This window comes from Chionomys nivalis, chromosome 7, assembly GCF_950005125.1.
Source record: "Chionomys nivalis chromosome 7, mChiNiv1.1, whole genome shotgun sequence".
NCBI classification, from domain to species: domain Eukaryota; kingdom Metazoa; phylum Chordata; class Mammalia; order Rodentia; family Cricetidae; genus Chionomys; species Chionomys nivalis.
The window spans coordinates 50,265,098-50,290,068 of record NC_080092.1 but is presented as its reverse complement, the minus strand read 5'-3'; the positions used below and the strand labels follow the sequence as shown (position 1 = coordinate 50,290,068).

Here is a 24,971-nt window from a genome sequence, read left to right as displayed (position 1 = left end):
TTTGTACATCTACACACATGGGCATATACCTCAACCACCATTAAAAGATAAAAATAAAAAAAGGCCTTTGGAGAGTGGATACGTCTACAATTTTAGTTAGACTTTTATAAAGCAGAACCTTGGAAAAACAGGCCAGAACTTAAAAATGCTAATGCACATTCACAGCCCAAATCTTGGGCGATGCGCTGGGCTGGACTGGTGTCTTTACCAAGTGCTCCTGAAACCCTGCTCTCACCTCGGTCTCACAGTTCTCCTCAGCCAACCTGTTGTCTGTCATTCTCCCCAGGGCCTGGCTCCTGGTCAATGAGTAGATCTAGATGTCACACCCTGACCCTCCTGGGAAGGGGAGGACATAGCTTTCAGCAAACTAATCCCTCCTTCTGGGTGCTCCTCCTGACTCCTGTATTCAAAAACACTTCCTCCTAGCCAGGCAGTGGTGGCAGCATTCTGGAGTTAGAGATAGGCGGATCTCTATGAGTTTGAGGCTAGCCTGGTTTATAGAGCAAGTTCCAGGACAGAGAAACCCTATCTCAAAAAAAAAAAAAAAAAAAAACAAAACCAACACACACAATCTTCTGCCCCCCCCCCCAACCCTACTCAAATGACCCCTCCATCTTCACTTTATCCAACACTGCAGCCTCCCACCAGGGCATGGTAACTCTTCCATCAACCACATCCCGGGGCCACTGGCAGGTGTGTATGTGCGTGTACACTTGCATAACAAGCTGAACCACTAGCCTAGTAGGTGTGAGTTCCCTTCTGCCTAGATTCAAGGTACCTGGAAGGAGCAAGCAAGAGCCAAGCCAGCAACATGGAACGTGTCCCAATAGCCTCATAGATGACATCTATGTGCCAGTGGCCCTGCCTAATCTGAGCTGTGACTTTCTATGGGCTGACAGCTATAGGTTCCTACCTGTGAACCTTCTCATGCTGTGTCTACCTATGCATGCGGGTACAGCCCCTGCCTGGCTCCTGGGGGAGGAGACACTGCCTAGTCCACACCCATGCTTGAGGGCTGCACTTGCTCAGCAAGCACCCTCCTCTGAGCTGCCTCTCCAGGCTTTTCGCCTATCTGTACCTGCTCCTCACCTGCTCGACTCCCACTGTAGTGGCAACTGTAGTGCCTGCAGGGGCCAGGCCACTCCATCCATCTTTCCCTCTGGATCCGTCCTTGTCCTCTATAAATCTCTTTGCCACCCTTCTGAGTATGGGTGCCCCGCCCTTCTGACCACATCTCTCAACCTGCGGTGTGGTTGGTCACAACCACAGCTACATCATCACCAGGCTCCCTGTCATCCTTCCGAGGGGAAGCAGGCTATTGGAATGACATCCTGAAGGAAAACCCAGCACGGCAGCCCCTCACACTCACCGTAGCTCCTGCTGAGCTGCGGTGGTGTCCAGAGTGTCCTCTAGCTCTGTCTTCAGGGCTTCCAGCTCCTCACTCAAGTCCCGCTTTTGCTTCTCAGCCTTGTTGCGTGACGCCTTCTCAGACTCAAAGTCTTCCTGGAGCTCAGCGATCTGGGCCTGCAGCTCCCGGACAACTTTAAGTGCGTTGTTCTTATGCAGCGTCTCATCATCGCCTCTGTCAAAGATCCAGGCACAAAGCACTAGGTGGTGCTGCTGGGCCTCATCTTCTCTCTGACCCCCCCCCCCCCGGGGGGCCTGCTAGGTGCAATGGTTCCCAGGTATTTCCAAACTAACAGTGGGAGGTGTGTTCCTCTACTTTAAGACATCCTCTGAGGTGAAATGTTTCGGTCAGAACACGGCTGGAGCAGGGCTGTCCCAGCCGGAGCAAACCTACGGACAAGGCCTGCAACCCTCACGCCTTCAGTTTCCCCTTTCTTTGGCACATCTTCGTACTCACGCATGGTTTCAGTGTTGGCAGGGGTTTCTGATGGGGAACAGTACTTAATTCTAGAGTCGCCCAAGTGAGAAGGCCAGCTTCCAAGACGGAAACTACCTGGCTGGACTCACAGTGAGGTCAGCAACATTTTTAATAAGATGTTCGTTCGTTCTTTCTTTTTTTTCAAATTTGAGACATGGTCTCATTGAACCCAGGATGACTGTGATCTTTTGATCCCCCTACCTCTACCTCCAGGCATCCACTTTTAGAATTAGTCTTCTGCAGTGCTGGGGTCAGGCTGGGGCTCTGGGCACGGTAGGCAAGTACTTTACCAGCCGAGTTACATCTCCAGCCCCATTACAAGTTATTCTGAGTTAAAACATGCTATAAATTAAATTAAGCTCCAAGACCATGCAGCCAAGTAGTTAACTCTTTAAAAATGAGATATTGGATATAAATAAACATTTGAAATGTTTCAATATTCCGAATGGCTTTGGACTAAATATCAGATCATGGACTAAGAGAGGAAATATTTCTGAAATGTTATTTCCTCCAATGTTCCAAAACACATGGAGACTAATTTGTAACTTACAGAAACAACCATCTGGTGTGGTAAAGGAGCTGGCTCTCTGTGTGACCCTCCTAGGATTCTGAGATGTGACAATCATCTGGAAGTCTAAATATTGACAGTGGTTTAAGAGACCTTACTGCCGTGATATAAACTGTGTACCGCTGGGTTTTTCATGAACATGTGTCATAACTGACTTTAAAGAAACCGCATCCTGTTCCCTGGGGCTCTCTGATGCTCCCAGACATGGCCCGAGATGCAGGAATGTGGGCCTGTCCATCCAGCTGTCCCCCAGAGTGTGCTGGCACTGCAGACCTGGCCAGCGCGCCCTGAAGCTCCTCCTCCTTCTTGGTCAGCTGGATTTTGAGCTCATCGACCTGAGCCTGGAGCTCAGCGATCTGGTCCTGCAGGTCGGTTGTTTCACCGTCCAGTTTCCGCTTGGCCTTTTCCAGTTCCTGTCGAGTTTTCTCCTCCTTCTTCAAGCGTTCTGCAAGGCAAGACAGAGCAGCCCTTCACCACAATGCAAAGCACACACAGGGAGTGGATGCGGTCACTGCCTTGATAACCCAAGTCAAGTGCTTGGTCATCTGAGACCTCCCACGATTGGCTGGGGAGAGATCAATGAGTGTGTGGATAGAAGTTTAAAGAGAAATTGGGTCGTGTCTAACCATGCCTCCCTTTGGGGAAGGAAGTTCACACTGTTAAGAGCTGTGGAGATCTGGAGAGTGAGCTGACAGGGAGGCTATACCAGTCAGTGCCTAGCCCTATCCTCTATCCCTAAGAAACAATGGTCAGACAGGAGTGGTCAGAGGCCATGCATCTCCCCAGCCTCTCTGCTACAGTCCCTTAACAAAGGTTGGGGACCAATTCTGCTTCCGTGGTTTGCTCCTGCAGTGTGACCTGTGAGTCCTGCAGGAGCTCTCTGCCACGAGCATGCCACAGGGTGACTGATGGAGACATCTGCCTCATGGGCACCAAAGGGCCCAAAGGGTAGCAAAGAATACAAAATAAGTTTATCCTGACATTCTATCTTCTATCTATACCAACCAACCCAAACCACCGCCACCACCAAAGCCAAACCAAACCAAAAACAAAACAACTGCTGTGTGACAATGGTCTGTACACTGTCACTTGTATTTAATAAAAGGCTGATTGGTCAGTAGCTAGGCAGGAAGTATAGGCAGGGAAACTAGGCAGGAAGTAGAGGTGGGGTGATAATGAGAACAGGAGAATTCTGGGAAGAGGAAAACTCAGTTTGCAGCTGACCCAGAGGAAGCCAGACACAGAGTAAGCAAGACTGAATGCCTCACTGATATAAGGTACCAAGCCACGTGGCTAACATAGACAAGAATAATGGGCTAATTTAAGATGTAAGAATTAGTAAATAAGAAGCCTGAGCTACTAGGTCAACTAGTTTATGATTAATGTAGACCTCTGTGTGCTTCTTTGTGACTGAATGGCTGTGGGATTGGGTGGGACAGAAACCTTGGTCAATAAACAACACAAAACAAAAACTTCCCCAACCCTGAAGTTTTCTTTTTTAAAAAATAATAACCCTATTTTTTCCCTGTTGTAAAAGTATGCATTAAGAAAGTGAGTGGGAGGCTGGGCGGTGGTGGACACCTTTAATCACAGCACTTGAAAAACAGAGGCAGGTGGATCTGAGTTCAAGGCTACCCTGGTCTACAGAGTGAGTTCCAGGACACCTAGGCTGTTACACAGAGAAACCCTGTCTTGATAAAGAAAAGCAAGCAAGCTGGAGGGTATACCACTGAGGGCCTGAGCAGAAGCACACACTGCTGCTGGACCAAGGACAGGACTTATATGCCCTCCTCTGCGTCTGCAGCCATCTCGATCCTGACATCACTTCCTCCGGAGCTGCTGACAGTTACTCTCTGAGCCTGGTCAAGCCCTCTGTGAGGTGTCACCCGGACATTTCCAAGCAGTGCTTGTTAGACAAATGCCCAGAACATCAGTGGCCTACAGAATGAATTTCCATCCTGAGCAAGTCATCAAAGTCAAGTTTAAATAAAGGAAACCCATCCTGATTCTCTTCCATCTGACCCTACGCGACATTCCCTGTAAGATCTATGTTAACAATGAAGTTTCCAACACAAGCAGTCACCTTGCCCGCTTCCAATGACTTCTGACCCAAGCACAAACCCAAGACTCCCGAGTCCCTGTCCTGAGCGTCTCTGCCTGCACCAACCTTCTAAGTCCGAGATCATCACTTCTTGCTTGTTTCTGACTTTAGCCAAGTTTTTTGCCTTTTCTTCCTCCTCAGCCAGCTGAGAGGAACACTCAGCAATGCGATCTTCCATGAGTTTCTTTTCCTAAGTAGAAAAACAATCTATTTCAGAAAAGACATGCAAAATTACACCCTGAGTTTGGGATTACTGGTGTGAGAAAAAGTGGGTAACTGGGCCCTGCTGCTCCAGGGGGCTGGATCCTCACAGGGCAACCGGGCGCTCTCCTGGTGGCTCCCCGGTGCTTGCCTTGTGCTCAGAGCCTGAATACCAGGTGAACTACAAGTGGCATAGACAGGACAGATTGGAAAAGGCTGTAAGGACTTTGGACTAAATGGCTTCAGACAGGAAGCCTTACAGAGAAAATAAATGCAGCTACAATTCTCCAGGATTTTCTTGCCCTCTCCTTGTCTGCCTGAAGCCACATTCGGGGAGTGTGCCAAGCTCTCCCTTGGATTTCAGCAGCAGCACTCACGGAAATGCTCTTACTTTGATGAATTTGGAATTCTGGTCTTCAAGAAGCAGAACCTCCTCTTCCATCTTCTTGATTTTAGCCTCTGCCGTCACCTTCTCCAGCTGTAGCTTCTGCCGGGCCCCCTCCTCCTCATCCAGTTGTTCTTCTAGGTCCTGGTGAAGAAAAGCCTACATCAATCTCCCCAGTTCCTCTGTCAGGTGTAGCCACACGGCAGGAGCTCACAGGAGAGGCAACACGCTCGTGTTCTATGTTCAGTGGGATTTGGAAGTATGAGGCAGATATTAGCGCCCTCGCAAGCACAAGTACAAACTGGGTCAATCCTTAAGAAGCCCACATGGCAGGCTCTGCAAAGATGCTTTCAAATATAACTGTAGGAAACTGTCATGGTGATTTGGATTTAAAAAACAAACAAACAAACAAAAAAAAACAACCCTATGAGCTGTGGGGAGCAGCAATGGCTGTAACTCCAGCACTCAGGAGGCTGAGGCAAGGGAGTTGCAGGTCAGCAACACCAAGCCAAACACGTACAGTGCTGCTTCTAATACCAGGAAAATTATGGAAAAAGCTTTAGCAATTAAGCTTTGGTACCTGTGAGATGGCATAACATATAGTAATTAAAATCCACACTGTACAATTACAGTAACGTGGGAACTATAAATGGCTAACAGCACGGCAAACACCGCCGGACTGAGTGAATCCTAAGCGCATACCCATCTTTTCTCTAACATGCTTATCTTTACTCACATCCTACATTACTGGATATGATGATAAACATGTGTTAGTGGACATGGTTGTACATGTCAACCCAAGAATAACTTTGCTTAAAGGTTTTAACTTATGGTTAATTTCAGAATAAATGCTGTGAGGTGTAGCGATGACTTCTCTTGGAAAAGGTTCAAGTGCATCTCCAGGGGCAGAGCGCAGCACAATGGGCCTCCGCGCCACAGAAGTGTGACAGGAGTCAACTCAGGACCCAGCTTCATGGGGACCCCACCTTCCTCATTTCACTTATTCTAAAGCAAATCCCAAACATGCTACTGCATCTGCAAAGCCTTCAGGCTGCAGATCTGAAGAAAATAATGAAGGCTCTTTAATAAATCCAGTTGCTCGTATCAAAATCTATTATGAATCTCACAGACTGTGACTAATAGGCCTGGTAACCCTCCCCTCATCTCTAGGTTGCTCTACCTTCCCTCCTCTCCCGGCCATCAGCCCCTGGCTCCTCTGATCTCTAGGTTGCTCTACCTTCTCCCCTTCTCCCAGCCATCAGCCCCTGGCTCCCTTCCGCCTGGTTTTTATTAACTGTATTCCTGGACCACACACTCACAAGGTGGCAAATGTTCCTGCAAGAGTCTGCTGCTAGCTTGTGAAGCAGTGGTGGCAGCAGGAAAAAGAGAGATGTGTGCATGCTAGGGCACAGACAGAATGCCCACTGTCTGCCATCTGTCTGGGTATTTACCATGTGTGAAGCTGTGCTCTGTGACTACAGCTTCTACTTCAAGGCACCAGGGCAGGGCTAACTGTTCTCCACCAGCGCTGCACATCTCTTAGGAGACGCCCGTGTAAGCACTGAACTGAGTGTACGATCTGGACTGACAACAGGAAGAACCACCATGCTCTAAGGAGTGCTCCAGACCCTGGGAGCTTTCTGACTTTTGAGTCTCCATATTGTAAGACGCCACATTAGAATACACAGAATTCCTACTTAAAATAAACACATGTTTGCAAAAAAAAAACAAAAAACAAAAAACAAAAAACCAAACAAAAAACTTGTTAACTGGGGTTCAGACAAACGGCTGGGACACATGGCCTATTCTCAGTAGACACAGGAGTCCACATGCTCAGCAGACCCCACAGACAGTGCTCGGAGCTGTACAGGCACCTGAATGTGCGCTTGCATCTTTTTCTTTTCATTCTGGAGGATCTGGTTTCTCTCTTCCTCCTCTTCCACCCTGGACTCCAAGTCATGGAGAATCTCCTCCAGCTCCTGCTTTTTGGCAGCGAGTCTTGCTCTCATCTCTTCTGCTTCAGCAAAGAGCTCGGTCTCAGCCTGAAGCTGTTCTGCAAGGATGTTCTTCTCTTCCAGCAGCTGAAAACACAACACAGGGTCAATGCTATGGCTCACCCAGGGTGCACACACCACAGAATCACCACGGTCTAGTGCCATGGCTCATCCAGGGTAGACAAACCACACAGACTGACCAGAGTCCAGCACCATGGCTCGTCCAGGGTGCACACACCAACCAGACTCACCACCATTCCAGCAGTCAGTGCCTGCTGCCTCAGACACAGCAAGTTAAAAACAGGGGACACAGAGAGACCCTGCCTCAAAACAAACAACCTTGGTGTAGGAGGTCCTTCTGTCTATGTGTTGCTTTCATTGGTTTAATAAAGAAACTGCCTTGGCCTTTTGATAGGGCAGAACTTAATAGGTGGAGTAGACCGAACTGAATGCTGGGAAGAAGGGCAGTGTGGCAGATGCCATGAATCTCCTGCCTGAGACGGACATAGGTTAGAATCTTGCTGGTAAGCCACAATCATGTGGTGATATACAGATTTAATAGAAATGGGTTAATCAAGATGTGAGAGTTAGCTAATAAGAGGCTAGAGCTAATGGGCCAGGCAGTAATTTAATTAATACAATTTCTGTGTGGTTATTTCAGGTGTAAGATAGCCATCTGGCCAGGACGAAAAGCAGGCCCTCTCTCCTTGTAACACAGAATATGACAGAACATTCAAGTACGCCTTGTGTGTGTATGTATAAAATAAACTACATGAAAAGATATTTTGGTTGTTTCTGTTGTCCTAAGTTATCTTGAATAATCAATACTAAGCTCTTACCACTTTAAGAACTATGGTTTGTCCGTTTAGTTAGGAAGGGACAGATAAACAGGAAAGGGGACTATTAAAGTGTTATAAAGGTTCCAGGGGCAGTGGCTCATGCCTGTAATCCCAGCACTTGGAGGGCTGAAGCAAGAGGTTGCCATGATTATGAGGCCAGCCTGGGCTACAACGTGAGACTCTACTGAAAACAAATCAAAACAAAATACTAAAAACAATAAAATTCTTGGGAACTACCAATGCCTGCCACACATCAAGTGAATATTCTTGGCTTTCCACACTGATACTATTGTCAGTCATAAATGCTCCTCAGCCTTTGCACATGCCCGCAGAGGGGCACTGCCTCAGGTCCTGGGCACTGAAGCAGTGCAAGTGGGGTCCTGGCTCAGCCGTGCTGCCCTCCGCGTTCTCCTTTCCTCACAGGCAGACATGAGGAGGCAGCATGGGGAGCCCCATCTCACACAGGGTTAGACACAAGCTTCACAGCCAGCACGATCCACTGTGTGTTCAAAGAATGAGAAAGGCAAGGTGCAGTGAATTTTAACCTATATAAATCTGAACCACAAGAGCCAGCGGAGCTCTTGTGAAAACACGTACACTCTGAAAATGAGTGAAACCCCCTAGTACAATGACGCGGTGGGCGTGGCTACTTATAATTATCACAAGGGCTGCTGAGTCAGGGCTGACTGCAGAGCAGGCGCACACACCTGCTGGTGCTTCCTCTCCATCTCCTCCAGCTCCCCTTCCACCTTCGTCTGCTTCTCTTTCACCTTCAACAGCTCCTCATCTTTGGCCTGGAGTTCTTCCTCCTGGCGGGTCACTTGGAGGAGAGGCTTCACCTGTGACGAGTTGAACAGTTCATCACTATAGCCCTGCCGCATCCTGCTGGCCTAAGTCTGCCATGAGGAAGACCTCAGCCCAGCCCACCTTGGTGAAGACGCGCCACCACTGCCAGTGCCGCAGCTTCAGGTACGCCGCACAGTTCCGCTGCAAGACCTTTAAGGCACTTAGCTGTTGCTGCTTCTTGGCAAAGGCCCTGAAGAACAGTAAGGAAAACACAGCTTCATAGGTGTTCATGGGAAGGCCGTCTTAAGGCAGACGACCCTCAGGGATGGCTTTCCCAGGACCTCGGCTGAAGCAGACCCCAACCCTTTTGTTTCTCTTGTTGGCCCTGTGTGTTGTTTAGAATGTACATCTGTTCGCCCAGATGCTGCTCCTGTGGGAATGCACCTTCCACAAGAGTAGAGCCTGTCAGTCTCATGCCCTCTTGCATTATGGGAATAAACACAATACCTAGCCCAAGAATGTGCTTCAGAGGTGCTGGATTCACGAGTCTACTTACTTTCTGGCTAGGTAGCCTCTGCATACAGCTTGGAAAAAGATAATGATATCGGTAATTTTTAAATCCCTTTCTTCTTCTAAGTGTGCCAAAACTCCAGCTCGGAAAAATATCTTGCTCTGTCCAATTCTATACAGGTTTGGGTCCAGTTCTAAAGCCCGGATCTAAGAGAGAAGGATCCTGCTTATTTTTGCTATCATCATCATCATCATCGTCATCATCATCATCGTCATCATCATCATCATCACTGTCACCACAATAAAGAATCCAGGTGCAGTGGTACACGCCTTTAATCCTGCCACTTGGGAGGCAGAGGTAGGCTGATCTCTCAGCTCTCAGTTCCAGGACAGACAGGGCTATACGATAGAGACCCTGTCTCAAAGACAATAACAAAAAGAAATCTTACCATCCGCTCACAGGCCTGTTTGCCATCCATGAATCCTTTAGGAATAGCGTTGGGAGTTAGGATCTCATATCTGGAGAAAGAAAAGGCAGAACAATGACAGGCAGCACAAAGACTTAGAGCAGAGCCAGAGATGGGCAGGTGATAGCCCCAGGCCTTGGCAGGTCCAGTTCCTACTCAGTAGTGGAGTAAAGACAAGGTTAATTCTCTCGGATTGAAGTGTAGTTTTAGGGGTCTGGCAGAGAAGAATCAAAGCTGGTATTGAAAACCTTGTGTTTTTCTTCGTTTCCCACAAAACATCCAAATCTTTAAGATGAAAAAATCTGAGTCTTTGTACAAGACTTTGGACAAGCCAGTCAGCTTTTTAAGCATTTATCAGATTATAAAAAGGCCACAAGAGCAATGCCATGAGCTTCTGTGCAGAACCCCGGAAGATAACAGGGTGACAACCAGCAGGGCATTGGTATGGGTGTACTCATGGCCACTGAGTTCTGTGTTTAAAACTCTTTGTGAATAGCCACGCCTCAGCTAGAAAACCCCACAGCAGAAAGTCAGCCATTGTAACTGGGTATCCCAGACACCACTTATATCGTCTTTTCCTGACAGTTAAGACCTGACTACCAGACAGTGGCTCCTGACAGCGTCTCCTGATGCCTACAACTGCAGCAGCTTCCAGGAAGGTACAAGGGGGCATGGGATGGATGACAACACTAAGGTCACAGGAACCCTTCTTTGACCTGGAAGCCCCTAATTATTTTATGGATCAACAATAGGCATATTTTGAATCTAATTTCCAGGAGAAAAAGAAAAAAAAGAGCAACTGAGTTAACGACTTTAGAAAATCACTTCCCAGAGCATTTCCCACCATGTCTGTCAGTTGCTGCTGCACACATCAGTTTCTTCCCATTAGCTTTTATCTTACTCTCTCTCATCTATTCACTTTTCCGTTATTCTAGAGGTGTGTCATTGTGTGCACACACACATACACTGGAAAAACATTTACTGAACAAAGATGGAACCACCCCAAAATATTTTCAGAAATCTTTTCTGGAGTATCTTAAACTTCTATTTATTTTATTTGTATTTTAATATACACTACTCATCTATCTTTAAAATACCTGTCATATTAAAATACATATTAAAATTTCAAGTAGATGTGTCTGAACGAATGTTAAATTTCCAGCTGTTGTTCACCCCCTAGTTAACTTCCAGGCTTTGAAGATGGCGAACGTCTCAGTGCTCAGAAGCAGTCAATCAGGGTCTTCCCTTTGCAGGACCATTCATAGGAAAGCCTCCCTCCTCTTATCAGCATTTTCATTCATGCTAAGGTAAATTGGACACAGACACAACAGGGAAAAGTTAGCGATACCTCTGTCTGAATTCCTGGAAAACTATCCGGTTGGGGAAGCCCTGGCGGCAGATCCTGATCCCTTCCAGGACACCATTGCAGCGAAGTTGATCTAGCACGAGATGTGGATCCAGTTTTCCAGCCTACGCGAGCAAACAACAGTTTCCAGTTTAATCTCAGTAGCCTGGTCCCGGCCAGCTCAGAACACGAGCATGAGCTCTGCCTCACATACCCGCTTCTCATGATTCGGAATGATGCAGCGAACGAAGTTGGGGTTGGTGTTTCGGAGAGTTGCCATCAGTTTGGTGAGAGACTCCTTGTAGAGCTGCCCAACAGTACGAAACATGCCTTTCTTGGTTTTATATGCAGAGCCAAAAGCTGTCTCAGTCATACCAGTGACTTGATCCAGACCTACAATGCGGTCAACTGGGGAGAGGAGAGGAGACAGCTGTGATCCAGGTGAGGCAGGGGGATGGAGAGACAGTGATAGTTCAGCAGCACAAGCTTTGTGAACAGATGGTGAGAGGTGCCGTCTAGGAAAGGCAGGCAGCACATTCAGACACTGCACAAGCCGAGGAGCTAACAGCCACACACTGATACGGCAGGACTTTGCAGTACCTCCACAAGTTGCGCCTAGCACCATGGGGGCAGGTGCCTTCCACTGCGCTAGGCTAAGGTCTGCCTGCGAGATCTGCCATTACCTGGCAAATGGAAGGATCTCTGGCTGGCATTATTGATACACAGACTGGTGCTAGGAGAAAGTCTCCCCAGAAGAAATGGCTCAGCAAATACTCATAAAGGTAAGTTGACTGGACAGATCCACTCAGTGGCTACGCTCAGGGTTTAGGGCCCGGAGTTCTCCTGAGCCAGCACATGCCCAGTAAGAAAGCCATCTGAACCTGAGGAGCAAATGCAGGAAGAATAGCTCACTTCGATTCTGAGCAATGTGTGAACCTCAGCCTCAGCTGTCTCCTCAAAGTGCAAGTAAACACAAGACCACACACCAGGAAGGATTCTTCTGAGAACCACTGGCTGAGCCTCCTCAGACTCGCCCAGATCGTTAAAGCAGATGGGTTTTCACAGGTCAACATGACAGGCCCTTCTAACGCTGAGACTGAAAGAGTACCAGCCCCTAGCATATCCACTGCATAAGGTGCCATGTGCTTTCTTCAAAGATTTTATGAGAAACTAGAATAGGAATCAACCTGCCATTGTTCATGCCCTCCTCGACTCTGAGAGCCACCTCATCTCTGTGGGGACCGGGCTGTGGGTAGGGGCTCCATGCACAAGATTTCAGTTGGTCTTGACTTCCGGTGAGGTCTCTACAGAAGAGGAGCTTCTGGTCAAGGGGTAAAGTACCCGAGGCAGGTCTGGGATGGGAGCTGGACAACGGCTGAGGAAGAGCTATGTGGTTTCCAGGCCCATGTGTGGAAGCTGCCCCTCTAAAGCCACCGACTTCAAAGCCAGTATCAAAGCGACTACTTGTGCCTGTGCCCTGGAGTTCACCCATCATCTGGGACTCACTCTTCTCTGTCCCTTTGACCTATCTCCCTTTCACTGGAGTCTACTACCAACCACCGCTTCCTGTCCTATAAGCTGTAAGCCTCCATCAATTATGTGTTAATCCGTGTCTCTTTCTGGATCACAAGAGGCCAGCTTTTCAGAGTTCACGCTTGCCACTCGTCACCTCCACTACCTTCCCAGTATTTGGCCCACTGGGAAGTGAGCTTCTAGCCCAGTCTTCCTGCCCTACCAGTACAGTCCAGACAGGGACCCACCTGTTGTTAAAGCGATGGACGCTGCCCCATGCCTGTTTTCCTTGACCCCGGATGTTTACCTTCTGACCACCACAGCAGACTCTTTCACTTCGGGCTCTCGTGGCCCTGCCTACGCCCACTCCCAGCTTCTCCAGAGCCTCCCCCTTTTCTGCCTCTAGCTTTCAGTTCTGTGGTCTAAGGTCATATGAAAGCCTTCTAGGACATGGCAAGAAAAGAGCACAGACATCAGCCCTCGTCCAGCCACGCTCTCAGTCATTGATTAAACTACAGGTGCCCGGCTAACTAGCGCCCAGCCACCAGATGTGTTTCATCACATCTGTACATCACAGAGGCACCTCTGTCTTCTCTAAACTCTTGTGAAGTGCCTACGATGTCTGCTTTTACAGTACTACATCTGGTCTCATGCAGAATCGTAACATCTATTATTAACATTCTTACTTCATGTGTTAGTGATAGAACAAAGCATATTTTTAAATATGTTTAAATAATAAAGTGGGAAGTGCAGTGAAAGAAAAAAGCAAGATGCTGAGGGAGAAACACAGTTAAGAGATCTCTCTCTGGTTGCTGCAATTTAGTATGTGAAGACTAAGGATGAGACAGCGGGCCAATGAGTGCAGGGCGGGCAGGGCGTGCGGGGTTGGGGGGACGACACTGTGAGCAGGGCCATTGGGAAGGTCTAGGCTCCTGGCTGGTGGCAGTCTACACGAGTGACACCACAGAGGAGATGGCCCAGAAGGGTCAGGGCACATTCTCATGGCAGGATACTTTGCTTGCATGATTAACTCAATATGAAAAGGAGACCTGTCAAGGACAGCTCCTAGAATTCTGGATTGAGCAGCTGAGAACCTGGAGGGTGAGATCATGGGTAAGATGGGAGAGAAGTGAGCTTGTGGTTGGGTAGAAAGGACCTAAGCTCTGGACGTGATGTGTCCGCATCCCCCAAAGTGGAGGGAAGTGCCGAGGACAGGTACGATGCCATAGCATGTTGCTAAGAGGAGAGGCTGGAACAACAAAGCAAACTGGGTTTGTCAACATGACTGTTCAAGTTGTGGGGCTGATAAGCTGCCCCAGGGGAAAACAGACACAGATGAGGGCCTGGGACGACTCTCTAAGCTGGACAAGGGAGGAAGAGGACAATGGTCAGGAGGAAGGGGACAGATAGGAATAACATTGATCCATTCTCTACCACCATCTGTCCAGTGTGGGCATTCATTGCTCAATCCAAGTAGAAGCTGGGAGTCAGGGAGTCTTCCTGCACCCAGCTGCTGCTCTGCAGCCCTCTAGTCCTGCCTGGCAATTGCCCTTCCTGCTGACTGGGGTCCGGCAACTCTCCTATACAGCTCTTCCTCTGGCCTGCCGTCCCATTTATTTTCTACTCCTGGCTGTCACACCCTTCCGTCCGTTCACCTTCTATCCCAGTGTGATGTGTAATGGAACTGGGATTTCTCCCAGTCTGTCGCACAGGATACAAGGAACGGCATAACTTGAGCCAGAGTCAGACACCTGCCACCCACGAGCTGTGTGATCTTAGTCCCCTCCTCCGAAACAGAGCCATGTGCTTCGCGGTGAGGTGGCATCTGAACCATGGTTGGCCCTGCTGCTGCCACTCTCCAGACACTCTCCCCACAAGCCTGCATTCCAGCCGCCAGTCGCAGCCTCCGATGGACCAGGACTCGTCCATCCTTTCTTTTTGCTCTCCCCTGCTGGTCACATGGCCAATTCCCCAACACTTGCACATCTCAATTCCTTAACTTCCTCAGATTGCTCTTCTTTGGCTCTTGCCCCCACAGTGCTCACAAGGCAAAGCAGGCTAATTCCCTTCTGTGACCTTTAACTCTTAGAGAAAAGTTCCCGAGAAAACACCACACACTGTTCTAGGCATCTTTTCTGCTTGACTCAGCTTTCCAGGGAGGCTATTTCCCCAGCATATCACATCCCAGAGGCTTGGGAGCGGTCTCCACGGTCACTCTGACCTATGACCACTAAGCCAGGACAACTGCTACTGCCTCCCTGACCGCCCGGTGCAGGCCAGAACGTAGTGCAGGAACCTAGCAGCTATTTATTGAACAGTGGCTGTTGGAAAACAGACATTACCAAAAGAACAAATTATCACTGCCACAAGAGAGAGGGTGCCGCACTTACTTCCCAAGGATTCATGACATTAGCTTTGCGGTAGGCCAGCGGTGGGGCAGTTTTGTAACTCTGCATGCCACAGGTCCAGCTCACAATGCCAATAATCAAAAGCACTGCCATCATCGGCCTGATTTCAAATTTGATAGTTTTGGATTATTCTTTAAAATTATTCAGGTTTCTAAAAAAGTAATACTTTAGATTTTCAGGTTGTTTTAGAACTCAGGGTTGGCTTCCACCACTGAGCGAAACTGTCTTGTTGGTAATAGAGAAACACGCGAGGAACGTCATTAAATGACGTGGAGCACGTCAATAAACGCATACCTTCATTAAAAACCACGACTCAGATAAATTTCTATTCTAGAGGGGTCTTTTCTTACGCAAATGACGAGAACAGAAGCAGAGAAAGGCAGAAAACAAAAATTCAGACGAGAGCATCAGCAGGCTGCAGCGAGCAGAGCCCTCGGTCGCCATGCCTGGCTAGGGCTGGTGGTGGGCACGTGGGTCCACCCGGGGCTCCCTGGACGGTGCAAACAACTGCCAAGTGTTTCCACTACCCTTTACTGCCCTGTGAATCTTAGACAGTCAGAAACTAGGTGGATTTTATACTTATAATTTCAGAAAAGGGGACTTGTCATTTATCTCACCATAAAACTGCCATCACCAGGTTTTATAGAGGGTGACGTTGTCTAGGGCCAAGGACCTTAACTGTCCCTGCCTGTGGAGGACAACCTAGGAGGTGAGGAGGCACAAGACACTTTCAAAGACCTGACAAAAGCATCAGTGTCTACTAAGCCTTTGAAGTGCTTGGAATTTATTGTGAGAAGAGCGAGGAAACCTACTCCCTGCCCACTTTAATAGCCAGGCAGGGACGGCTAAGCATAGACTATATTCTCCTGGCAAGAGTCTCCAGTGGGGCAAGCCTCAGGTTCCCCGCAGTGTTCGCAGGAATCGAATACTTCGCTGCTGAGTTCCCAGAACAACCTCAAACAACACATCTGTGTGGCGCCTACTCAGCAACTGCAGATCTACAACCTGTACGTAGCTGGTGCTCAGGGCCAGACCGGTGGAATAATCTTAGTGGACGTAGAAATTTTTCAGAGATTCCAGGAGGCAGAGAGGTCGATAAGATCATGGGATTGAAGGAGAAAGAAAGCAGGCTTTCTTACCCAAGCACCAGAAAACCTGAGGACTGGCATGCCTCTCCCTTCCCTCTCCACCCTCTTTGGAAGCCTTTATTCTCCCATAAGGCAATGGTTCACCTGCCTCTTCCTGTCAGGTTGATACTAGGATTTATATGGATATTGGTAGTCCATCCTGACTGTCTACTAGCTAAACCTGGAGACACTACAAGTTAATGTGGATTTGATTAAAAACAAAACAAGAAAATAGACAGTTATTACTTCTCATAATTAAAGCAGCTGCAAATGCAGCCATTGCAACAGGCACATTTCTGAACATCAAGAACTAGGGCAAGCTGGGTGTGGTGGTGCACGCCTTTAATCCCAGCACTTGCGGGGCAGAGGCAGGCGGATCTCTGTGAGGTCAATCTGGTAAAGAAGAGTTCCAGGACAGCCACGTCTACACAGAGAAACCATGTCTTGAAAAAACAAACCAATGAACAAAAAAGCTAGGTCACTTCCCATGCTCCTGTGACCCTGTGAGCCCAATGTCCTTGTCAGGTATCAGTCACCCCAGTGCCGAAATGATATTTCTCCTTGAGTGTTCAATTGGTAAAACCCCAGTGTTGAGGAACATTCTTTTCAGGTGTGTGGCTTTTGTTTACACTGCTTTTGTTTATCTCTGTGAAGTTGTGTTACTGTGCCTGTCTAAAACACCTGATGGTCCTAATAAAGAGATGAACGGCCAGGAGCAAGGAAAGGCGGGGCCAGCAGAGAGTATAAATAGAAGGAGACTAGAGAATGAAGAAAAAAAAAAAAGAAGAGCCAGAGAACAAGGAGAGGAGGACATCAGGGGTGAGCCACCTAGTCACACAGCAAGCCATGGAGAAAGAAGTAAAGAAAGGCATACAGAAACAGAGAAAGATAAAAGCCCAGAGGTAAAATGTAGTCAGGATAATTTAAGTTATCTAAACACTAAACAAGCCAGGCTAAGGCTGGGCATTTGTAAGTAATAAGCTTCCGTGTGTGTGATTTACTTGGGAGTTGGGTGGTAGGCCCCTCAAAAACACCAAAAAACATCATACAGCAGTCAAGATAAAAAGGTATTATGGACCATGTACAACAACAACATCTATCCAGCTGAAAGATGAAGATTTCACTAAGCACAGACAGAGCCAAGCCCGGTCCCTAGGGTGGTATTAGGACAGGCACTCAGTGGTGAGCACTGTCCTGCCATGCCTCTGGCTTTTCTTAAATGGAACTTCCACTGATGGCTTCTTAAAGAGTGTGTTGAGAGGCTTCACTGTGTCGCTCAGGCTGGCCTTATGGGTCTGCTGCCGCAGCCTCGCCAGCGCAGCTACAGGACACACCATGCTATTGGGACAGGGACAGGGACAAGACTGCTTGTAGAGCCAGAAGATCCTCACGGCAGGTTTTGACCACAGCTAAAGTAAAGCACTTTCCTCTAAATTAAGGCAAGTCTGACTCTCAGTCCAGTTAAGTACTGCTACTGTATCTCAAGACGGCTTCTCTGCAAGATGGTCGGTTGTAGGGAGCCTCCGCCAGCAGCTCAACTCGCTTCATGGCATTCCCACATTTGGTGTTTTTTTTTTTTTTTCTTCTCTCCTGATACCTTTCAGGTCTGTTGGCTGCAATTCATGTGGGCCTCAACACCTGAATGGTATCATATATGAAGGGCGTGTCAGCACAGTTCAGTGCCGGGCAGATGGTTAGAAACCATGGAAGTCTAGAAGCACCGAGTAGCCCCAGCATCACTGACTCTGAGGTACTGCTCTCTGTGTGCTCAGTGTCCTTGCATCTTCCATATCTGCTCTGTCTTCAGAAATCTGGACTTCCACAATAAACAGATCATTCCTTGATACTAGAGTAGAAGCCTGGAGGACCCACATGTTTAAGTTGGGAATCCCTTAACTCCAGTCCTTCCTTCTTATATGTTCTTTGGTGCTTCTGAACATCTCCACCCCAGGCTCATTTTTTTATCCTTTTTTTGTTTTGTTTTAGGAGCAGGGCCTATGTAGCCCTGGCGACAACCACACTTGGAAGCACAGCGTCCATATTAGCGTGCAGGACTGCCAGTGTCTCCTTAGAGGCCAGCATGTCAAGCCCTCCACAATCAGTCCCAGAAACTGTCCTGTCTTCCAGGAAAGCACCGAAAACACAGCCTCTCGGATATTCATCTCTAAACCCCACGCCTTCCCCTGGGGTCTCTCAGACCTATAAACAGGTTTTGAGGAGTGAAGAACTTTGCTGCATAATATTGACAAAGTCAAGGTCTGCATAGATGAGTGCGAGGGATCTGAGAGAAGAGTCTGAGACCTTTGCCACTTCGGTTGAGGAGCTCAACCAAAAGCCACTGTGAGACAGAGACAGACAGCTTTAGTGCTCGGTGGGAATGTGGCAAGCTAGCTGCATGTTTACTGAAATGAGGGCTTCTCTCCTGGATCTTGCCAGTACAATCAAATGTCTGGTCTGTGCACCTGACATATCAATTCTCCCAGAGCAGGGTTAGGTCAAGCTACCCATGGAGACCAGTGTGTGGGGTTGCAGCTCACTCCAGCGACTTCCTCTATCTCTTTAGGGTATGTTTCTCAATGCCAGGTGCTGGGGAAATGTGAGGGCACAACAACAGGCCCTGACTGTTCCTTCAGAGACCTCCAGAGAGGGCACTTTGCTTCTGAGCCATCGTAAACAGATTTTGCTAACTTTTCTGTTGTTTTGAGACTAGGTCTCACTCTACAGCCCAAGCTCACCTCAAACCTGTGATCTTCTGCCTCAGCCTTTCTCAAAATGCCAACCTTTGATAGAGCACAAGTCATAAGACTGTAAAAGTCTGAAAAATTGCTTTAGCTCGCCTTCCTCTCTCTTCCTCTGCACCCTTGGGGCTCCCCACAGCCAAAGACAACTGGGCTAAAGGTTTCTGCGTGAGAATTCTGGGGAGTTCTCACTGTGGGCTGTGCTGCCTGTCATCTCCTAGTCTTTACTCCCACTCCAAGCCTGCAGTTGGCTTCCTTCACAGTGTGCCAGCTAGAGCTGAGGGCAAGTATCTTTACGTGCATAAAAGAGCACAGACCTAGACCATTCAAAGAAGTAACTTCTGAGATGGGTTTAGCCTTAAGCGTTCTCATGTTCCAAATTCATACACTTTATAAGATGAAACTGACTTTATCTTCAAATATTGTTACTTTATAATTTCATTAAAAAAATGGGAAGACTAAGTGAGATCCATACTATCCGGGGCTTTTGGGAACCCTCTGGTCCTAGGATATATCTGAAAATAGTACAAAATCTAAATATTTGGAGTCAATTATAAGAGCAAAGCATAAATTCTAAGAACATTCCACTGGGATGTCTCAAAATGAATACATCAAGCCTTATAAACAGGTTCAGTGCCTCCAGTTCAAAAGGAAAGGTCAACAGCCAGTTAATGTCCCAAGTCCAAACCAAAGGAACAAGGATGAGACCAACAATCCTGAGGTAAGCACAAATTTGTTCACAAAATGTAGTAGTTTCAAGAGAAACTTCTTAGAATTCCTTAAGAGCCGAGAACGTAAAGTGTGATTCAGGGACAGAAGAGACACTGTTTAGCAGAGCAGTTCCTGACAATCCACGGGAAGTGTGTATCAAAATGGCACAGGTGGAAAAGGCAGTGACACCTTTTAATATGCAACACTGTCAGTGCTATGCATAAAAGAAGCGATGTGTAGGCAGTAGCGACTGAGTTGTTTACACAAACACTTGCCTTGAAGTATAATAAAACGGAGCATGAAATGGGTCGTTCATGCAGGCCTATGAGCAAAACGAACAGAAACCCCAAACCAACCCCGCCTCCCAGGCCTCCCAGCCAGCCCCCACCCCCACCATTTCTCCTGCGGCCTTAAAAGCCTTCTGTTTTGGAGGCCCTGCAGGCTGTATGCATTCACCTGGCGGCTCATGAAGACCAGAAACACTGTCATAGAAAGAAGCTCTCTGAATATTCTGAATCTCTAAAGCAGAGAAACAGTGAAAACAGGACAGAAGAGCAGATACACAAACACTTCGGTTAGTGTGAGAGACATTTGACATCACAAGTAAACTCTGAAACGGGGCCACCATTGTAGCCAGTCCAGGGCAGATCCTATGCAAAAATTACTGTTTCGAGAATCTGTGCATTTGGATAAAGTTCTTTATGTAATAAATTTAAGCTGAATCAAAAGAGCATATTCCCAACTCCAGGTGTGAGCACCATGTATGTCATATTGACAACACGTAGGAGTAACGAGGCGCTAGTTAATCTGTCTTGCGATTAGTACATCTGGGCAAGACTGCGGTTAAATCAGAGTGCCAAGATAAATTACTGCCAAAATTTCCAGTACAGATTTTGGAAACATAATTTACTTCAAATACAAATGTCTAAAGAATTGGCTAACTACTCAAGTCTGCTGTAGCAAACGTTACGATAACTTTAAAGTTTTGATCATGCCATCACTCACGCAAGTGCCCTAGGGGGGCACCGTACACAACAACGCAAGCTTTATTGTTGCTGTTTACCTATGTAAGGGACAAGGAAGGGCATGAGTTCCTATGTAGCTGGCTGAAAGATTCCCAACAATGGCTTTTACTAACAGCAGGGCACTAGGGATCTCTAGGGCAGGGCTGCCATCAATACACGCATTCCTTTAGGTCCGGCCTTGAGAAAGCTGTATGAAGCTCTCACATCAACTGGATTTTAACACAAAGTGTCTTCAGCTCAGAGGACTGTGCTGCCTTAGACAAGCTGTATGCAACCATCGTATATTCTCCATTGTGTTCAACCCATCCTTCTCTGTTCTTGCATTCCAGAGGCACAAAAAGGAAATAATTATGTTTCACCAGGAAAACGTTTCTCTTAGCCCAAGAGACCTCTAAATCTTGAGGGACAGTGACAATTCCCCATTTTGGCTCCCTCATCTGACTTCTGAACCTGCCACTGACCTTGTGTGTAAAATCCAGTCCTCAAGCCTAGAAAAGCCCAGGGCTGCCTCTCTACTTGTATTCTGCTCTACAACAGCATGTGCGCTGAGATCTCTTGTCTCAAGTTTAACCAACTGTCCACTATGCTGGTGGGCCACAGGACTTCCAGCTAACAGTGATACTCTCAAGAGAGCCAGCACTGGATTATTCTAGAGTACAGGCTAGGAGAGTCAAACCAAACCTGGCGCAGATGAGACTTTTCATCCTCTGACAAGAGCGGCCACTGCACTCAACTCACGCATCTGTAGCAGGCAAAGGGCTAAAAACCAGCTGGGCATACAGTGTAACCTGCATGGTCAGACTAACACGGACGATGAGGGTTGGAAGGGTGTGTCAGCACTCATATCAAGATGGAGGTCAGGATTCTCCACGCATGGCCCCAGCTCTCAGGCCCATCATCTGTGACCCCCGTGCACTCAATCACTCAGGTCACAATCTCCATCCTTACCCATCAAATCTTCAGTGCTAAAACCTGCCCCTCTCCAGTATCTGCAACTAAAGAAAGGTGGAAGAGGAATCTCAGGAAGCTGGGAGCAAAGACAACCCAGTTTGCCCGAGTCCTCACTGCATGGCAAGCGTGTCTGGGGCAGGGCACGGATATTTATGCTTCCCCTCATCTCCCAGGCATTGGTGGAGTGCCAGTGTGGCTACGTACACAGGCTAAGCGCTCAGCCAGGGTCTCCCACAACAGTTTGGGTAAGGAAAACAGACAGGAGGTCAAAGTGTGTTTGACTACCAGAGTGCGTGCAAGTCCAGAACTTAATTTCTCCTACTCAGTCTCTGGGGCCCCCGTTGGCCTTCTCTGCCCTCTCCCTCTGCATCCCCTCCAGACCCACTCTTTTCTATCACCTCCTGCACTCCTCATTTCCAGGGAGCGTCACCAGTCTGCCCAGGCAACAACCCACCTTATTACATTTAGACTGAACAAACCTACGGGGGTGCCCTTGATTCAATGACGTCTACACATTTCTCCATCTGGGTCAGGCCACTAGGGTTGAGCCTGGCCTCAAACCTCAGCCTCACTTCCTGCTTCCTGACCCTTCCGCCCAGCCTTACTATCCAGCCACAATGGACTCCTGAGTGCTGGCTTTTCACTTCCACACCAGCTCACCCTACTTGCTTTCCTGCTCCAAGTCATTCTAACTTGTTCTTTGACCTAGAAGGTGGGGCTGAACATGACCTGCCCCCTGGGGCTGGCAAATATTTATAACAGGCAGCACCACACGCCCTCCTCTGAGAGACTTTCCCATGTCCACACTGCCAACTCTTCACCAGGGCCTGGAGTGACCCGAGCCTGGGTCTTTCTCCTGCTTCATGTTCAGTTTCTCAGATCCCATGGTGATAAGACTTGGAACAGGCCAACCCTGAAACCGCAGACCGAACAAGGCCCAAGATCCTCTGCTGTGTACTTAGACAGCACGTTAGACTAACTAGGTCACTGCAAGGGACACTGTGCACTTGCAGAAGAGCCAGCCTTCTCCTAAAGCCCCCTCCCCCTTTGTATAGTCTCGGCACACCTCTTCACAGGGTACAGGCGTGCACGTGAGTGCCATGCCCCACCCCTACAAGCTCCCTCCTATACAAGGACCTGGAACGCACGGTCATCCCCGAGAGGACTGCCCTTCAGATGGTCACTGTTCCCCTGGAGATTTTCTCTTCATCCCTCCCTTTCTCTTTCCTTTGCCTATTTGCCCAAAGCCCTCTCTGTCTCTTGTGCTTCTTTCTCTCTGCCTCTGAGAAGACGGCTGGACTAACACTCCTTGGGATGTTATCAAGAAAGCGAAGTGAGTTGGTTACTGAGTCTGTGGTGGTCACCCGAGGCCCAGTGAGGAAGAGGGACATAACTAGGATGAAGGGTGGCAGACGGCTAAGTTCTAGGCGTGTGTTCCTATTAGGTCTAAAGAAACACAGCATTCTGTATCCTAGTAAAATCTAGCCTGTGGTAAGTGTCACCAGAAATCAGACAAACACTTGAGGTCTCTACAGACAGAAGAACTATGGGGAGCAATGGACATAGGCGCTGGCCTGCACGCAGGATACTGAAGCATTCACTCACTAGCTACTGCGTGTGCCTGCATGCATGCGTGTGCATATGTGCGTGATGGAAGATGCAGCTTGCTAGACCTGTGTCAGCACCAGGAAAAGGATCTTCTTTGGTTGTGCCTGTGCCTTTAAGTCATAACCTCAACTGTCACTGGGGAGCCTGAAGGATCCCGTAATTTTTTGTGGCTTTGAATGTGTAATGCTTCCATATTCTTCACAGCCATCTAAGGGGGCAAGTGTCTTGTTATTTTTTTCTTAATCCAGGTATTCATAAAATGGACAACTTCTGACATAACGGCAGCCCTGCTCTAGGGAAAGATTTTAAAGTAATAAAAACATATGGATATATACAAACACACATGTAAGTAAGAGAACCATAAATAAACCTTAACTACAGAGGATTCAGGCCGAGCTTAAATCAAACACAGGCTCATCCTCACCGTCCTTCCAAAGCTCAGCCACAAATCTGTCTGATGACTGGTGCAGGAGAGTTGCCACGTTGTCATTCAGAGGGTCCATGTTCTTCATCAACCATTCATCTGCCTTATAGTCCACCTGCCCGCACCAAAGCCAAGTGGGATCAATCGGAGAGCACAAACCAAACACAAAAATAATCACCATCTTTCACTAACCAATCCTCAGACTGGACTCTCTCCATGGTCAGGTAGCTGAAACAGTATATTTAAATATGCAGACATGTTCACCATCACCTTACACTACACAAAATGCACTGGCAGTAGAGGTGTGCACCACCATGCCCAGAGGCTGTGTGTGTGTGTGTGGTGTAAGCATGCACACGTGGAGCCAGGTCCACTTATGTATCTTTATGTATCGCTCTCCACCTTATGTTTTGAGCAGAGTCTCTCACTGATCCTATAGCTTTCTATTTCAGCCATTTCAGCTACCAGCTGGCAGTGAACCCTGGGACCTGTTTCCCCACCACGCCTCCCAGCATGGGGTTAAGTGTAGGCCACCATGCGTGACTTTGATGTGGGTGTTGAAGACCCAACCTCAGGCCCCCATGCTTGTGCAGCGAGCCAGCTCCTCAGCCCACCACGCAGCTCTTCAATCGCGCTGTCCTAAGGGCTCTCACCTTCCCTGCATAGTGGATAATGCAGAAGTCGGCTCTGTCTTTCAGTTGCCGTGGCTTTTGAAACTTGGAGTGGGAACCTTGCTCCTGAACCAGTTTTTCAACAAAAGTTTTATCCGTGGCTTTAGGAAACCAGCATTCTTCATCCAGGAGGGCCAGCACACCGGGAGGATTGGCCTGATAACGAAAGGCAGAGGGGACTGACCAACTGACACTGGCACCACAGGGGTGACAGGTCACTGCTAAGATGATTAGCTTCATAAAGATCTATGGAAAAAAAAAATCTCTAGAATGGAAAGTATGTCCAGTCATAACAAACTAATAATTCAAACATGATCATAAACTACTAATATCCTTGTAGAAATGGATAACTTACTGAATAAACCCTGAAATATGTACATTGCAAGTAAACTAATTCCACGAAAGCATCAAATACAGATGCCAGAAGGGAACCGAGGGAGGGGATGGGAAGGAGTGGAGGGGAGAAGTGGATATTTTGAGTTCAGTGGCTGGCTGGATATACTATAAAACTAAAACTAACCAGTTATCTCAGACATTTCACATGCTAAACAACTTAAGATTTTGTTTAAGTAATGATTAAATAAGCTGTATCATTTCTTGTTGGTAAAACACCTAAAGCTATTACTAAGTGCAGCACGGTGTGGTTGTGTGAATGAAAATGTCCCCCAGACTCTGGCATTTGAATAACCAGTCCCAGTTGATGGAGATGCTTGGG

The 24,971-nt window shown here is 47.9% G+C and overlaps 1 protein-coding gene across 4 annotated transcripts in view; it reads right to left on the bottom strand.

Moving 5' to 3' along the window:
• The window catches only part of Myh10 (myosin heavy chain 10), a 131,863-nt gene that overhangs the window by 23,834 nt on the left and 83,058 nt on the right, over positions 1-24,971 (bottom strand). For 2 of the 4 annotated variants that reach the window (XM_057775512.1, XM_057775513.1), the window contains 14 exons: positions 24,239-24,412; positions 23,586-23,700; positions 20,034-20,096; positions 11,296-11,489; positions 11,085-11,206; positions 9,719-9,788; positions 9,316-9,476; positions 8,901-9,009; positions 8,681-8,812; positions 7,015-7,221; positions 5,147-5,284; positions 4,621-4,744; positions 2,727-2,898; positions 1,370-1,582 (listed from right to left, as the gene is read on the bottom strand). In XM_057775512.1, the coding sequence (XP_057631495.1) occupies positions 1,370-1,582; positions 2,727-2,898; positions 4,621-4,744; positions 5,147-5,284; positions 7,015-7,221; positions 8,681-8,812; positions 8,901-9,009; positions 9,316-9,476; positions 9,719-9,788; positions 11,085-11,206; positions 11,296-11,489; positions 20,034-20,096; positions 23,586-23,700; positions 24,239-24,412 (1,994 nt within the window). The remainder of the gene's footprint in view (positions 1-1,369; positions 1,583-2,726; positions 2,899-4,620; positions 4,745-5,146; positions 5,285-7,014; positions 7,222-8,680; positions 8,813-8,900; positions 9,010-9,315; positions 9,477-9,718; positions 9,789-11,084; positions 11,207-11,295; positions 11,490-20,033; positions 20,097-23,585; positions 23,701-24,238; positions 24,413-24,971) is intronic. The other 2 variants (XM_057775514.1, XM_057775515.1) reach the window with 1 other exon arrangement.